We start from the raw sequence: 14328 nt of genomic DNA on the forward strand, positions 1-14328 counted from the left end.
CACAAACACGTGCACACATGCAGTCACTCATATGTTTTGTGTGAAAATAACTGCATCCTTACATGACTGTGACACATGAATTCAATTAACAGAGTCTTTCAGGCTACGTATACATCACCAGATTCAGAGTAGCTTTATTTGTATGTGATCCTACACTTTGAACCATTTTAGTTGAGCCTTTTCATGACAAAATGACCTTTGACCTTAGGTATGGCAAGGTTTAAGGGGGAGAATAAAACTTGTGTATGTGTATGGGTATGCTTTATTTTCTCTGGTCTTTTCTTGCGCTCATTGCTGACTTTGTTGTTACACTGCACACAAAACCCTCACTGACACCACTCGTATAACAGATGAGGTGCTTTTGATGACTCCTGGATGCACCTACAAAAACCGCCTGACAGAAGAGGAATTTGCACAGCAGTTGATTTACATGAATCACATTTTCCAGCAAAGTTGGCAAATATTTCCCTACGAGTATCAGTTTTTATCAGCTGTGAACAAAATTAGAGTCATAGCCAGAGATGCATGAAGTTTTCCAGGAAGAAAACAAAAGACAATGAAAATCCCCTTAAACTTGTGGATTTACTGTCACTGGAAGGGTTTTGTGTTTACTTAAAGAGATACCATAATTTAGCACTGCTGACACTTATTTGCCCTGTTAATTTGGGAATTTGGTGACCAAATAGATACCACTCTCATTTCTGTCTGTTAACCATGAGTCATGGAGCTGTTTACTTTTAACAATAACCAGGAAAAGGGGGAAATAGCTTGCCTGGGTTTGCCCAAAGGTAATAAAAATCTGCTTAGCAGAGCTCACCGTATAATACTGTCTTTAATCTGTTTATTTCTAGAAATACTGGATTGGCTGGGCACAAAAACATCTGGATTAACTGCTGGATGCCCCTATAACCTAAATTCACCTGCGTGCCCAGAAGTAACTTTGCACATAAACCTGCTTTAAAATAGAAATTTTTAATCTTTGTTTTAACAGGTTAAATAAATCATATCTGAAATAATTAGTGAACTTTAGAGGTCATTTGGCCACAGAGGGGCTTTTTGTTTCTTTCTGCTCCCATCAGACTTCTTTAACATTTTATAATGCTTCTGTGAAAAGTCTCCAATAGCCTTTAACAAGAAATAGTAGAAAATTTAGAACTCCAATGCAAATATTTTCAGTTCTGAGGTTTAACTGCATGTCATGAGTTATACACTGTATTTGTTATCCTGACTTAAAGTTCCAAAATCCACTGTTGGATGCTTGATATTGACTTCAAGAGGCATGAAAATGACTAAAACACAGTTTGGAGTATTTTGAGCCTTTAGAAAACATTTTTAAAATAGTTTTTTTTTAAAAAAGCCATGAGCACATAAGCTTGATAAGTATCATTGAATCTAAAGAGGCAGTTGGGAAAGCCATCAATGTTTCAGAATCAAACAGGCAAACGGAGCTGTGAATAAGCTTTTTGGGGTGGCTGTAGCTCAGGTGGTCTGTTCCAGTGTGCATGCTAAATAAACCCAAGTTGCTCTCCGATGCATCTATTGACATATGAATGTGTGTGAATGTTAGATAGAAAGAGCATAGAAAAAAGTGCTAGTGTTAATGGGTGAATGAGGCAAGCTGTGATAGGTGCGTTGAGTGCACAGTTAGAGTAGAAAAGAACTATATATATATTTACCAAGAATCTGATGATATTTATAAGTGTGACCAGGTGTCCCACTTGGAATGAAACACTACTTCTTATTCTTTTTCACCCCTTAATATATATATTTAATGGTTTTGCTTTTTAAAATGCATTTTATTTCATCTTTAATCTTTTTTTTGTTTTTGTTTTTACTATGTATTCTGCTTTATGCCATTTTTTAAAAAATGTTTTGGCTGCTCTAACGCCTGCTTTTGGGATATATAAAGTAAACCTTATCTTACAAAATGTGTCCCACATTTTGAGAGTCTGACAAGAAAAAACTGTGACTGTACTGTGACATTATTTATGCTCATCGTAGATACTTTTACACGAATTACACATAGATATTTGCCCATGAAATTATTTATGTCAATCCTGTTAACTGCATGGTTTGTTAATTTTCAAGTTCTGCTTATCTATTATTATTTTTATTTTTTTGGTCTAGCCAGGCAGGGAAGCATTTTACACTTTTTTGTATGTTTTTTTTTTTAAACACAAAACAAAAAAAAAAAACTAAAAAAAATTATGCTCTCCTTTTTTAAAATTTTCACATTTTCCAAGCCATCCAGTGGTTTGGATCAAACCCTGATTGGTGGCCCATTCTGGCTCTCCGGACTTATGTTTAACATCCCTGGTCTACTGTGTCCTCTGTTGTCCCACATAAACAGTAAACAAAGTGTCCAAAATAAAAGCAGAAGAACATTCGTTTGTACTATTAAATAAAAGGATACTCGTGGTGAACAAGCTGCTCCTCCAACCCTATTAGAAGATGAGCTCTCGTGCACGGCCCTCCTCCTGCGGCTCGCGCACTGCGCAGCGCTCATTGGTTGGCGCGACAATATAAAGTTCCGCAGTGACTCCTTCACTGACTGCTGCTCAGCCTCACTCACTCACTGCAGGAGGACACCGTGTACGGTGCCCGGCGTCCGAGAGGATTTACCAAACTTTCCCGCATTTGCACTCGGGCTTCCTTTGAAGGTCTCCCTGTTTTATTCCAACATGAAGGAGCGAAGACTCACACAGCCGTTTGTAGGGAGGTGTAAGCTGGTGCTGGTTGGGGACGTCCAATGCGGTAAAACAGCGATGTTACAAGTCTTGGTGAAGGACTGCTATCCAGAGGTATGAGATTTCTGCACACGTCTCATGTGTCTGCAGTCGTTTTAGGATCAATACTGAGGAAAAATCCCTAAAAAATGTCTCATTATCATTCATTTATACGATGTTGTAGATTCTGTTCTGCATATTTTTTGGGGGGTATAATTGGTATAATTATAAATAGTGTGTAAGCTATAATAATGAGATTTTTTTTTAGCTCACACACACATATACATATATATAATGCTGCTTACATTTAAGCATCAAGTCATGAACTGATGTGTTGATTTTGTTTAAATGTAAAAAAAAAGAAGCAAAATTTAATCTAGAATAATATGTGAGAATATGTTGTAATTTCTTTTCTCACTGACTGATTAATTAAATCTACTTGTTTCTGTGTGTGTTTGTCTTTTTTAAATCTCTTTCTTTAATTGTTTCCAGACTTATGTCCCTACTGTGTTTGAGAACTACACAGCCTGTCTGGAGCTTGAAGACCAGCGTGTGGAGCTCAGCCTTTGGGACACATCAGGTGAGCTCCTCTTCTGTCTACCTTCAATTCAGTGTTATTTTAACTTTTGCTGCTTAGGTTGGGCAGTAAAGTAAGGTAATTTGGTTCACTGCTGGGATAAAGGGTCATTATTGGGAAACTCAGCCAGCCTGGAGTTGGTGAATCGAACCACGTCCCGTGTATTGTTTGGCTTACAGTTTTGTTGCTGTTTACTCAGTCTTCACATTCTGTCAATCCTGTTTTGATGCAGTTAAGCAGCTTTTCAGTGGTGTGAGATCTGCTGAGAGATCAGTGATCGGCAGGTCTGAGCCGCAAGCCTGCCTGGATTACTTTAAGAACATCTGGAGCCAAACATCCAGTTTTGAATCTGAAATCCTAATGAGCCAAATTTAGATTAAAAAGAGAGCCGGTTTGAAAAACTATGAAACTGTTATTACGAATAAATAATCCTGATGGCTGGTAGACACGTAAAATAAATCTGCTGGTTGTTGCTTTTTGATCCTTACATCCTTTTTTTGTGATTTCAACATTAAATCATTTATTATCTGTCATAAAAACTGAGAACAATACCAGCTAGCCTGGTGTGTTTCAATACCAGACCAAAACCTTCATATATGCAGTTTACAAAGATATTAGACTAATAAAAAATGTGGTGTTTACCATTCGTGTTCGAAAACGGCCTTAAGTAAATAATCAGTTTAGCAGCTGATTCAATTCCAGCACACTCAGCTGATCATTCAAGCCTGAATTTGCTGGCCTCTGGCCTCAACGTGGACAAAGTCAAGCTATCAATGTCACAAAAGAGTAAAGCAAAAGTAGATTTGATTATTTAGGTCTTAAATATAAAGCACACACCAGAATTTGCTGCTTCTAGTTTTTTTAATGTGATTTTTTTTTTTTAAGTTAAGATTTCTGGGCTTGTAGGTTGAACAAATCAAGGTCTTAGCAGATGTTGCCATAACCTCTGTGAAAAGAAAAGAAATCAGCAGATAACGTATCATGAAAACAATCGGTTGTTTCTTCTTTTGTTTTTTGTTTTTTAGTTCCAAATGTTTCGTGTGCTTTGTGCCTCTGGGTTAATGTGCTAACTTCAGCTGACCTTTGAATGTACATAGAAATTATGTAAATAGGATCAATAAGCAAAGCCATCCGGTGCACTACAGATTTATTTCATAACAGCACTGGCTGAGGTTTTGTGTTCAGAGGAAGTTGAGCGGTGCCAGTTGGCCTTCAGTGGGGTTGTTTAACAGGGGGGCGAGGGGGATGCCTCGTCCACGCAGGGGGTGGAAGTCCACACGAGTGTGGATGAGCGCGTGTTTGTGCGCGTCCTTTCTTTACTATGCGTGTAACCGTGTGTGTGCGGCGTACAGTCGCTGTGAACAGAAGGCACCAGTGAGGGATACTGAGAGTAAAGAGAAGCATGACCTCCTCACTGCCTTATGGTGTGTGCTGCTTTGAAAAAAGAGGTCTTATGTAACTGAAAGCAGCACTGAACTAATGTAGGTTTGTGTGTTTGTCTCCCACGAAGTGAAAACTTTCTGGACAGTCACCCTTTCCAGAGGAAACGTTGCATAAGACCGATTTACATTTAGAGCACAAACATAAACACGAGCTTCCCATCTCTCTTTGTTTTGCTTATTAATTCCGCTTTCCTGTTGTCTTTATTCAAACATGTAGAAGACGTTTTCTGATAATGGATTTCAATATTTTCACATTTAACCAAGCTAACTGTTCGGTAGAGAAATGAAGAGTGAGTGTTATAACTTCCTGAAGCACAAATTGGTTCCTCGAGATGTCTTAAGGTATTCGGTGTCCACAGAATTTGATATGTCTTATAAACTAATTATTATCATTTCAGATTTACTGACACTGCCTAAGGAGGAAAAAAAAGAGATTTTTACCCTATTTCTATGTGCATCTTAAGTTTCTTTGCATATGAAAGGCTGTTTTATTTCTGATTTATATTAAGGCAGTCTTATAGTCCTCTTGGTGTACAAAGATGAGTGCAGCTCCCACCATTTGCTTTTTTGTGTGAGAGTAGAGCGGACAGTTGCAACAGCTCCTGTTTGCTCAGCTAAAAGGGTTTTGTGTGCGTGTGTGTGTGTTTGGCTTGTCTTGTTTGTGTGTCCAGGCAGGGGGCTGCTAATGTGTGGGAGGTGGTAGGTGCTAGAAGTTGTGTCCTCTTTAGATATGTCTGCCTCCTCTTTCTCAAGCCTTACATCACCCTGGATAGTTATGTGACGGCCGCTTTGATTCCCTCTGAAAGATAGAGATTGTGTAAGTTGACTTACTTTGCAGCTTTAAGTCCAAAAATTTAGACGGGCTGAACCAACCAAGAGTTCATTTGAACAGGGTTGCTTCTTGGCAGTAATATTGTTGTAAAACGTTTAGTTATTGACTGTAAAGCTCATCAAGATAACATGATTGTTTGTTTGTCCAGCTGGGGGACTAATAGAAAAATCTATCTTTGCTATAATTATGACCTCTTATATCAGCACAGAAGGCTTGAAGTTAACCTCGGAGGACAGGAGAAGGAAATTACATTTTAGTGTTAGTGTGTGCGGAGTGATTAGGTAGCAGAGGGAAGACAATAGAAAGCGGACATCCTGTCAGTCTGTTTTTAGCACTTCCTGAGAATGATATAAAAAAAAGTTGCTTTTTTTGGAATTGTAAGCTAAATATGCTTCCTTAATGTCATAATTCACTAGGACAAACAAGGTGTTATACAATGCTCAGGAGGAGGTTTTTATATGTTAGGGCTTTAAGTTTGATAGAGGAAAAAGCCTTCAAATACATTTTAAAAATGTGCAATGATGTCAAGGTATCTGCAAGGGCTAAGAAATCAGAAGATCAACCTTTAATACTAAAGGTATTAAAGGTACTACTCTCCTTTAAGTGAGATTTAAGTGGACAACACAGCCTCTCAGTACAGTGATTGCTCCACAAAAGACTATAGTGAAGCAAATAATCATAATTAAATTGTGGGTACTATACAGCAGTGCTATAAAAGTTGATGTTATTTTGCAGCAGGTGTATGTAAATTCGTATTGTTTTTGCTGGTTTCCATCGAGCTGAGTATTTGAAACTGTGGATCGTGAAATACAGCGTAAAGTTTTGGAGTAATTGTTTAAAAATTTAAAAGAAGCATTTGGACAACTAAAAGTGTTACATTAAGATGGATAACAGTTCCTTATGTAGCAGGTTGAATATAAGGCTTCAGCTAGCAGTAGTTTAGGTTGGGTTAGCAAAAACACTAGATGTAGCTGGGAGGCAGTTAGCTAAAAAAAGACAGCAACAATCCACCTAAAAGCATAACATAAATCTGTATATTATATCTTATTTGTCTATACAAATACCACCGTGTGAGAGTTGTTATGGTCTGTAGTCTGTGGACTCTGTGTTTCTGCTTAAGTTTATTAATATTCTGTGGTTTTGTTTATTTTGGGTTGTTTGTGATCATCTCTAGTGTTTTGTGTCCTCTGTGCTCTCCTTTTCCACGTTTCAAGTTTCTATGTTCTGTCACCCCAATCTGTGTTAAGTTTGCGTGTTTAGAGTGTTGTCGGTGTGTTTCCTGTTTTATTTTGAAGGTCAGTTTCTCTTGTCAGTGTTTCAAGTTTCGCTTCCCCTTGTCATGTTATGTCCAATTAATCCCAGCCGTGTCTCCCTTCTGTCTCACGGTCCCTGATTGCCCTGTGTGTATTTAAGCCCTGTGTTTTCTTGGGTGCGTTGCTGGTTCGTCTGTGTTCTTTTTCTGCTTCATTCTGTTATTTCTGCGTTTCATGGCGGCGTTTTGTTAGTTTCTCCCAGTATAGGTTTTTTAGGCTACATCTACACGTACCCGGGTATTTTTGAAAACGCAGATTTTTCTATGCGTTTGCACCTTTCGTCCACACGTAAACGGCGTTTTTTAAAAACTCCGGCCAGGGTGGATATTTTTGAAAACTCCGTTTTTGCATTTACGTGTGGACAAGAGAACGCAGCGTCAAAGGTGTGCGCCTTTTTTGACGTCACACTGTGCGCCACGTTATTGTTTCGGTGAAATGAATTTCTACAATACTGTTACTGTTAATTGTACTCTCTGCAGTGTTTAAATGCTTACATATACACACACAGTTACTGTTCCTCCACACATAGAATAGAATAGAATAGAATAGAATAGCCTTTATTGTCATTGTACAGAGTACAACGAAATTGGAGTGCCACTCCCTTGGTGCAAGTTTCAATAATAAATATAAATGTAAAATATAAAAAGTACAAAAAAACCAATCGTAAGTACTCAAACAATAGTATGTACAATATATACAGGATAGCAGCATTAATATAATGACAGTATGAATAGCAGCATAATATAATGACAGTGACGGTATGGAATAGGTTCAATTGTTTTTGTGCTTATTTACTACGGTGATAGCTCTGGGAAAGAAGCTATCCCTGAATCTGTTTGTCCTGGTTTTATGTGACCTGTACCGTCGGCCTGACGGTAATAGTTCAAACAGTTGGTTGCTGGGGTGAGAGTGGTCCTTGATGATATTGCCAGCTCTGCTGAGGTACCGAGAGTTTGCAGTGACCTCCAGGCTGGGCAGAGAGCAGCCAGTGATCTTCTGGGCTGTGTTGATGACCCTCTGCAGTACTTTCCTGTCTGCAGCTGAGCACCCTGCATACCATGTTGTTATGCCGTACGTTAGGATGCTCTCTATGGTGGCTCTGTAAAATGTCACCAGCAGCCTCTCCTCCAGGTTGTTCCTCCTGAGCACTCTCAGAAAGTGGAGACGCTGCTGGGCCTTTTTAACCACCGCTGTAGTACATACGACTAGGATCTGCTTCTATGCCCCATCTTTGTTTACTATTTCCCACCGAGGCTTCTAGACTTCTGATTGGCCAACATTTCTACACGGTTAGGAATATATCGCCACCTGTTGCTTTGGCATGTTCCTAGCAGCGTTTTCCTTCATTTCTGCGTTTACGTGTGGACGGGATTATTTTTTAAAACGAAAACAGAAAATCTCCATTTTCAAAAATACCCGTGTACGTGCGGACGTAGCCTTAGCTTCTGTTTTTGTTTGTTTCACTTACCGGTTTAATAAAGTTCACCTGCATCTGACGCTTGGGTCCTACTTTCAACCTCCACTCGTCTGCCAATGCAGACGTGACAAGAGTAATGTGTTTGATGCTGTTGAATAATGTTTTGAACAACAAACATTGCAGAAAAATGAAGAAGACGCATATACATTTTTGCAGCTTTGATTATCAGTTGCAGTTCAGTGAGTGGCGATAACAACAGTTACTGCGCTTGACTGAAAAGCAGTCTGACAGTAGAGCCCACTGACATTGTAGATTGTTGAACCATGCTAGCTGCTTTCATCTCTTTTCATCCAGAATGGAGATTATTTGAATTCTTCACTACAAAGATAAAGAAAAGTGTTTCCCAAGAATGTTACATACCTTCCAACCACAACCTTCCAACTCTTGCACGAGAATTTATGTTTAGAATTAGAATTTAAAATTAGAATTTATGTTTTTTTTCATTAGGGAATAATAAAGTATTCTGGTTCTGATTGTGATATAGAGATATACTAATTTTACTAACAGGCCATTATTTTAGGTACACATGTTCAGCTGCTTGTTGCAAATATCTAATCAGCCAATCACACGACAGCAAGACGTCAAGATGGTCAAGACAAACTGCTGAAGTTCAAACTTAGCATCTGCTGCAGCTCACAGATGGCAGGGTCATAATTTGGCATCATGAAAGCATGGATTAATCCTGCCTATCATCTGCTGTTTAGTGTTTGTTGTTACGGTTTAGTGGATAATATTTTCTTTGCATACTTTGGGGTCATTAGTACCAAGTGAGCATTATTTAAAAGCCACAGCTTACCCAAGTATTATTGCTGACCATGTCCATCCCTTTATGACCACAGTGCACTCATGTCACAAAGCTTAGATCATCTCAAACTGCTTTCTTGAACATAAGAGTGACTTTACTGTACTCAAATGAGCTCCACAGCCACCAGTGTGTATGTCTTTATTAGAGAACAAATATGTAAAGAGTCTACCTGAACATTTAACCAGGGTTTCTATTTTATCATTCAAAACTCTGGTATGAAAAGTTTTCTATTGAATCATTGAAAGATAGTTGCACTGTCTGACTCACTGAGTTAGTGGACTTTTCTGGAAAATTTCCCATCAGTGGGAAGGCTCCAGGCTTTGTGAAACTCTCATGAGCTTGGCAGGGGTGTATGTGTCTGTTTGTGTTTGTACTGTGTTAATGTGAGTAGGATGACTGTGATGGAACATTATAATACTGTCAGCTGGCACACCGTAGAAAGAGCAGTCATATTTTTGTTTTTGCTGGCTAACAAAATTGAAAAAAAGCTTTCAGTTTTCAGAGATGTTGTTTCGTGCCGAGTGGCCGACTGTGGAGGGTTGAGTTCTTAGGACCGAAGAGCACGACACAAGAAGCAGGTTATAGAAATAAAAAAGTAAAAGCTTTACTTACAAAAATAGGTTCAAGGATGGAAAGTCCAGGCAGGCAGACAAAGCACACAGTCCAGGCAGTGATAAAGTCAAAGTACAGGCAAATTTAACCCCGTAACGACTAATGTGTCATATTTGCTACATGAGATTTTGTGTGTTTTTGAGACTTTTACATCATCATCAAAAAAAAAACTTCAACATTAAATCAACAGTAAATTCAACAATAAATAAAAATTGTGAGATGTAGCAAATATGATACAAATTAAAACTCATATGCTCAAATTAATATTTAATTAATCTAAACTATTGTCAGAAGGTTCAATAAACACTCATTTTTTAAAATTGCATTTTCTTGCCATTAATTCGTTGTTCAGGCTTTGAATGACTAAAAAGAAATCAGAATCAGGACCACAATGTTGCATAGATGTGACATAAACTGCCAGTCTGACATATAACTAGCAGAGGAATGGGTGTATACACTGTGTGGAAAAATTAGTAAAGGTGAGCAAAGCCCCTAAAACAAGCAAAACATTTATTAAAAATGAAAACTGTGGTGTATTAGAACACCATCTTATGCATGCTACCCATTCTTTGCACCTGTGGCAGCTGATCCATTGTGTGCAATGCCTTTTTAAGACAGTGGGGTGCACACATTTGTCAGAGTGAACATGTCCCAGGTGATGCAGCAGGCAGGAAAAGCAGTGCAGGCGGGAGTGACTGGTCTAAAGAGACAGCAGAATGGATCACGAGACGCAAAAACCAAACTAAATGAATGGAGAAGCTCGGAATCCTAAATCTCTAGCTTCCTAAATTGCATATTTAGAAAATTATGGTCTCATTTTGTCAATTCTCTGTCTCGTTAGGTTCTCCGTACTACGACAATGTCAGGCCTCTCTGCTACAGCGACTCAGATGCAGTCCTCTTATGCTTTGACATCAGCCGACCGGACACAGTAGACGGTGCACTCAAGAAGGTATGTATCCCTGCAGTTTGCCCTCATTGATCAGTTGTCTGCCATCCCTCATGTCTATTCTTGCCCAGTTAAACCTGTTTCCTTTATTTGCAGTGGAAAGCAGAAATCCAGGACTTCTGCCCCAGCACTCGGATCCTGCTAGTAGGCTGCAAGACGGACCTGCGCACAGACGTGTGCACCCGCATGGAGCTGTCCAATCAGAAACAGGCTCCAATCTCCCACGAACAGGTTTGTTCCTCATCAACTTTTTGCTCCTTAGTATCTGCTTAAGCTTCTGTCTCCATCCTGTCTACAAGCCCCTCCTTTGTCTTTGATTTCCTCCGACCCAGACTCATCTCTTCCTTCAATTTTATAGGGTTCATCATTAGCCAAGCAGCTTGGAGCCGAGGCTTACTTGGAGTGCTCAGCTTTCACATCAGAGAAGAGCATCCACAGTGTTTTCCGTACCGCGGCTCTGGCCTGCATGAACAAACTCCAACCCACCAATAAGCCCAGCCCAGTCCGGCGCCTCTCCAAGAGACTCCTACACCTGCCCAGCAAGACGGAACTCCTCTCCTCCACCTTCAGCAAGGACAAGTCCAAGAGCTGCTCCATCATGTGAATACTACTAAGATAAATGTGGCAAAAGGACAAACGAACGAGACTGTTGCTGGCTCAGCGGGGGTGCCTGGTGTGCAAGGGAAAGAGAGCAATTATGTGGATTTTTACAAAGCCTCTCTCTCCTTTGCAGCTTCCTCCTGCAAACTCCTGTCAACCGCTTCCAGAAAAATCACTTTCTATATTCAACTCCAGTGCTGAAGTTTTGATCATGACTTGCCACCAGCATCACAATATCTGCAGAGAGAGAGAATTATGTTTGATGTTCAATTAAACCATGTGCTAGCAGAGCATAACAGGCGCTTTAAGGTGCTGTGAATCGTCTTGAATAAGGTCACTACTGCCTCTTTACCAAAGGAAGGGTTTGTAACTATTACATCTGACTGCATTTAAAATTCTGAAGGCAGTGCCCTTTCCCATCCATCTTTGTTTGAATGTCTGTCTGAGGTCACCGTATGGGCTGAGTGACGAGATTAAATGTAAAATCTGACATCTGACAGGAATTGGTATCAACAGAAATACGGTGCGGGGGATTGAAAATGGCAGGCCTTGGAGAAATTCCTCTCCCAGCTGACCCCTCTTGGTATATCGGTTGGAAATTAAAGCTGACAGTGGAGAAAAGGTGGGGAGAGAGAGGAGGGGTTTGGCGAGCAGAGCGCTCATTTGCAAAGGCAGCGGGAGGACAAACCGAGAGCTCGTCTGAAGGAGCACAATGTGACTCAGCACTCACATGATCTGCAAAACAGTCACGGGTTGGACGTGCTGTGCTTAAAAACAAATAAACAAACACGTGCATGTCTTTGTGGATTCTCTGCCATTACCCATCATCACCCACCACGGCAGTCTTTTGTTCAGTGTTACTAACCACAGGCCTTTATTATGGCACTGATGAATCATCTTACCCTGCTTAATGGATATCGGTTTTTATACATGTTCCAGCATAAAAATGAAGTTGTTCTTGCTGGGCCTTCATCAATTACACAAAGATGTCCTTTTACACAACACAAACTCGATAGATGTATTTTAGTGTACCAAAAGAAATCTTTCTTTTCAAATCCCTCTCCTGCTAGACGTTTAATGACAAGTAGTCCTGGGAGGCTTAGGAGCCATAAACGTGCTTATCAGGGTTCATGAACTCCAGGGGCTGATTTTAAGGGGTATGAAACTGATTAGCAATTTTACCAACAGAAAATTGCCTGATGGACAATGGACTGTTAAAAAAGGAAGACCAAAATTGGGTCATACTTTTCTCCTTCTTTACAAAAATCTTGACACAGGCCTACAATTTCAATAATGAAACCTCCATTATAATTTCTAAGCTGGAAAGGTGGCTAATGTTCATTCTCAATGGGCCCAAAATTGTATAAGTGTGTGGAACATTAGGATAACTCCCAAAAGAAGAAGCCTAAACCTTTTCCTTTTCTTATGACAGCAAATGAGTCTTCTCTTTTTTTACATCCATGCTAGTGGTAGCTAATCAAGCCTTGCATTGATTAGCTACCAATCTTCAAGTATTAAGAGACACTTGAAGATTGCTTGTCTGGTGCTTCAACCATAAAACATTTTCCAGCTTCATGAACTTTCTGGTACAGTATCCGCTCTTTAACTCTTTAAATCTGCCTGCTTATAGAATAAAATGACCGGGTGTGCATCAGAAGTTAGTGAGGGTGATCTCTGCCTATGCAGCTATGCTCGGAAGAACCCAGAAACTGCTCTAAAGGTTGTCAAACCCTGGCTTTATTGATATATACTGAGGTGCTAAAAGTCATCATTAAGGGACAAGGGAGGTTGTCAAATGCCATTTTGATGGGGAAGTTAAGCAGTAGTTTGTCCCAAAAGCTGTTAACAGACTGATTTGTAATATGGAGAAGTTTCTCCAAGCTCAATTCTTAACTAAGTTTCCTTGAGAGAGGAACAGGCTGCTCCTGACTTTTTTCTTCCTCATTTCTTTTTTTATGCATTAGATATATTTGGATATATATATATATATATACATTTTCATCCTAATCCGGCCTTTTCCCCCCCGGTGGATGCTTTGTTGTGGCTGTCACGGGTGTTTTTGTAGCTGATGATGTTGTTCTTGTATTCACCGGAGTCTTCTGGCATTAGCTGCTGTTGACAGCTCGGCTAATGGAGGACTTGATGATTTGTAGGTCTGCGCCGAGAAGCCCGGCAATGCGCGGATCACTGGAATTTAACGTGTTGCCTAGCAACAGTGTGAGCAGGGGCAGTTCCTGTTTCTCGGAGAGGAGGAGGGAGGGATCTCTCAGAGAAGGCGCCTGACCTTTTTATTTGTAGCATTTAGACAGAAGGAACAGCAAAGGTGATGGCTGCACATATCGGAGCAGCGGACTGTTGGGGATGTCCCGAGCCGTCACGTGTTGTCTAAAACTTGTCTTTGTAACACTACTGCAGTCATTTTTTTCACTCCTCAGTCCTGCCTGGAACATCATGTCACCCTTAAGTTGCATTTGTCTAATGTACAGCCATTATTTAAGTCTCTCTCTCTGGTTTTTTTTTTTTTTTTTGTATATATCCTTTTAGAAATTCCCCAAAGAATATCAGTGAAGCAAAACTAAATGTTCATGTGAAGTTGCCAATTATTGCTTAAATTATTGACTTGAGTTCTGTACTTGTTAATGCCATACACTAACTTCTAAGTCTTTTACTTAATAAATATGTCTGAAGTTTATTTTAAGTCTGTGTTTCTGTGTTAAGCTTATTAAAGGTGAAACTTTGTTGGCTGTATTAAGTCAGTTTTCTTTATGCAACCTGATATCACAAATCTGTTGGTGCACTCTGACCTTGGACATTTCATCTCATTTAAATGAAAACTTCACAAAAGCTCTTTAACAGGAGCAAGAGCAGCTGAAGAGCTGAAGGATCCTTCTTGGACAGCCATATGTACTGACCAGTGATTATAAAGAAATCCACACCCACCCTGACTGACTCCCCGCTATATCTCTCTACTTTGGTCAAAGTACATCACACTGCAC

The 14328-nt window shown here is 39.8% G+C and overlaps 1 protein-coding gene across 1 annotated transcript; it reads left to right on the forward strand.

Annotated features, from left to right (window-relative positions):
* Positions 1–2541: 2541 nt before the first annotated feature.
* On the forward strand, positions 2542–14111 carry LOC147306064 (rho-related GTP-binding protein Rho6-like). The gene is made up of 5 exons (XM_086277570.1): positions 2542–2801; positions 3219–3306; positions 10626–10735; positions 10829–10963; positions 11091–14111. Exons 1-5 carry the CDS (start codon positions 2682–2684, stop codon positions 11334–11336), a joined length of 699 nt encoding a protein of 232 aa, XP_086133696.1. The 5' UTR covers positions 2542–2681; the 3' UTR covers positions 11337–14111.
* Positions 14112–14328: the final 217 nt, after the last annotated feature.

The sequence above is a fragment of the Aulonocara sp. 'chitande type north' Nkhata Bay genome, linkage group LG20 (genome assembly GCF_057382095.1).
Source record: "Aulonocara sp. 'chitande type north' Nkhata Bay isolate Kocher_YH1m ecotype deep benthic linkage group LG20, A_spYH_male_GT1.1, whole genome shotgun sequence".
In the NCBI taxonomy this organism is placed as follows: Eukaryota; Metazoa; Chordata; class Actinopteri; order Cichliformes; family Cichlidae; genus Aulonocara; species Aulonocara sp. 'chitande type north' Nkhata Bay.

Bases quoted from the DNA above. Each gene is read 5' to 3' on its own strand.
- LOC147306064 (XM_086277570.1), top strand. From the start codon at position 2,682: ATGAAGGAGCGAAGACTCACACAGCCGTTTGTAGGGAGGTGTAAGCTG. The intron at 2,802-3,218 runs GTATGAGATTTC...AATTGTTTCCAG, and splicing joins TGAAGGACTGCTATCCAGAG to ACTTATGTCCCTACTGTGTT. The intron at 10,736-10,828 runs GTATGTATCCCT...CTTTATTTGCAG, and splicing joins TAGACGGTGCACTCAAGAAG to TGGAAAGCAGAAATCCAGGA.